The following is a 2,658-nucleotide window of genomic DNA, read 5'->3' on the forward strand; positions in this document are numbered from 1 at the left end:
CCCAAGTGTATTTAGTAGATCTTGTTTAATTAAGTTCCAATGCAACTTAAAAAATTTGAATTTAAAGCCATTCGGACCCGGAGCCTTTGAACAATCGCATTCATTAATTACATCGAGTGTTTCTTTTTCTCTGAAAGGAATTTCTAACAAATCTTTCTGTTGGTTAGATACCCCGTTAATATACTGATCTCTTCGTGTACAGGAGCATCATAGGCTCTGGAATATGCTGAAGCTGCTTGACCCGTGAATTTCATACTATTCGTATTTCGTTTCATGATTTGGGCCTTAAAGTGATTATAAACCTCCAGTTTTATATCAATTGGATCCTCGTTCCACACTCCATTTATGTTTAGACCCCAAATGTTTCATTTAGAGTGCCTCCTTCGAATAATAGAATGAAAATATTTTGAGTTCTCATCACCTTTAGTTGCCCATTTAACCCGTGATTTTTGTTTAACCATGTTTGTTTTTACCCTTTCTTTTTTCTATCAATTTTCTTCGGGTATACATCCATATCTCCCTTTCCACACTTGTTAGATTCCTTTCCTCAGCTATACCTTCCCACTCAGTAGCCAATTTTTTAAATCTTCAATTTCAGAATCTATTTTTCCATAAGATTTTTGAGACCACCCCTTTAAGACAGTTTTAACATGTTTCAGTTTATTTCGAAAGGCACAATCGTGTCTTCAGTTGCTCACAGTTTGGGACCACGCATCATTTACCACTTTATCTTCACCTTCAGTTTCCAACCACTCATTAAATACTTTCGTTGGTTTTGACCCAAAATCAATGGCCCAATCTCTTAAAACTTTGGGGCAATGATCGAACAATTTACGTTCTAATGCTAGTACTGACAGCTCTTCCCACATGAGATTGAAACTTTCTGAAATTAAGAAACGATCCAATTTGCTTAAATTAATTCCATTGTCACGTATTCTTGTAAACCATTTTCCACCCATCGGAACCTCTATTAATTGATTTTTATTGATGAACTCGTTGAACCATTTTGCCCTTCTTTCTACAAATTCACAATTCTGCCTTTCCGATTGATGCCGAACCTCATTGAAATCACCGCCTAGGATCCACGCCGCATCATCATGCTCACCTAAAAAAATTTCAAGGCTCGCCCACATTTTCAATTTATTACTATCACAATGAGGGCCATACACATTAAAAATAATTTAAATTTTATCCCTCCCTTTCCATATCCCGATTATAGCCACAAAAAACTCATCCCTTATGGTTTTTTTGGCCACAAATTCATACGAAACCCATATCAACATAAGCCCACCTAATTTACCAATTTTTTTTGTACAAAATCACACTCACTATGACCCCAAATTAATTTTATGCAATTCTTGTTAACAATATTACACTTTGTTTCCTGCAACGCAACTACAGTGGGTGCTCACGATAGATAAGTTTTCAACAGTCCCCGATTTTGCTATCTTTACCCACCCCAAAACCTTGAAAATTAAAAGACATATTTTTATAATAAATATATCTAAAAAAGATTAAATGAGGTAAAGAGTAAGTTAGACATGCACTTGACCTGCGTCCCATACCAGCCCAATTTTCCCTGCAAATTCATCCAGTCCCACACTGCTTTCTGAATTTCCAGACTGTTGCACTTCACATCCTGATAGCTTTTTTGATTTTGACTGTTTTAATCTGCTCTTCTTTTCTTTTGATTTGAGCATCAATCATTAGATTTTTTCTTCTCGACTTAGAACCATTCCCCTTTTCCTCCTTTTGTTTAGCTCTCGCCGTACATTTTGCCCTCATAAATTGTGATGATCCACGCCACTTTCCATGAATCATTCACTTCCCATTCTCCATCGTTGATGTCTTTTTTTATGTGATCTCTATATGTACTCCGTCGTCACCAATTTCGGCAGTTGCATCTTCTGATTCTGTTTCATATGTTGAATCATCAGTTCTTTCCAATCTCGAGTTAACTTTGTTACCTTTGTTCCTTTTTTATTCGATTCTTGTACCCCATCTGTTTGTGTCTTGATTTTCATTTGTTTCTGGAATACATTCAACTGAGTCTGTTTTCCTCACCTACGTCTCCTTTTCGACTTGGCCAATCTTCTATATTGGGCTGACTTATTATAACATCCTCTATAATCCCATTTCCCTTTTATTGGACTTAATCTCAATCCCATCAGCGTTACTGGACATCATATCTTGATTGGGCTTCTTTTCCCCCTCATTGGGCCAATTATCATTTCCAGGCCACGTCCACTGGGGTTAGAGGAGTTGTCGTATTACCCTACTGACTTTTCATTTTCATGAATTGGTTTGGCGTGTGGATCGAAATCATTTGAGCCATTATTTGCCTTGGAATTATGATCGACACCATCATTATTGTTTCTGTTTCCCATGACGCTTCCTGCACATACCGATTCTTCATCTTCAAGATTGATTTTTGGCAAAACTTCGTTCACTCTGTCCTCTTTTTCGGCATCATCAAGATTACAGTCACCTTCATCATCCGAACTGAATACTGAAATATCTTCTTCTTCTGAATTTAGGTCACTGTCATCTTCCCACTCACTACCATAATCTTCCATGTTAATTTCAACAACATCACTAAGGTCTTCCATCACATTGACATAAAACACTCTTTGTCCTACTTTTAACTTGACATTTTCA

General features: G+C 36.9%; 1 protein-coding gene across 1 annotated transcript; it reads right to left on the reverse strand.

The window, feature by feature from the left end:
* Window positions 1–686: 686 nt before the first annotated feature.
* LOC139870594 (uncharacterized) lies at window positions 687–1,133 on the reverse strand. Its single transcript, XM_071858375.1, has one exon. The coding sequence runs from the start codon at window positions 1,131–1,133 to the stop codon at window positions 687–689; it is 447 nt and encodes a 148-aa protein (XP_071714476.1).
* Window positions 1,134–2,658: the final 1,525 nt, after the last annotated feature.

Source organism: Rutidosis leptorrhynchoides, chromosome 10, assembly GCF_046630445.1.
Source record: "Rutidosis leptorrhynchoides isolate AG116_Rl617_1_P2 chromosome 10, CSIRO_AGI_Rlap_v1, whole genome shotgun sequence".
Classification (NCBI taxonomy): Eukaryota; Viridiplantae; Streptophyta; class Magnoliopsida; order Asterales; family Asteraceae; genus Rutidosis; species Rutidosis leptorrhynchoides.

Coding starts and splice junctions, on each gene's coding strand:
- LOC139870594 (XM_071858375.1), bottom strand. CDS start 1,133: ATGTGGGCGAGCCTTGAAATTTTTTTAGGTGAGCATGATGATGCGGCG.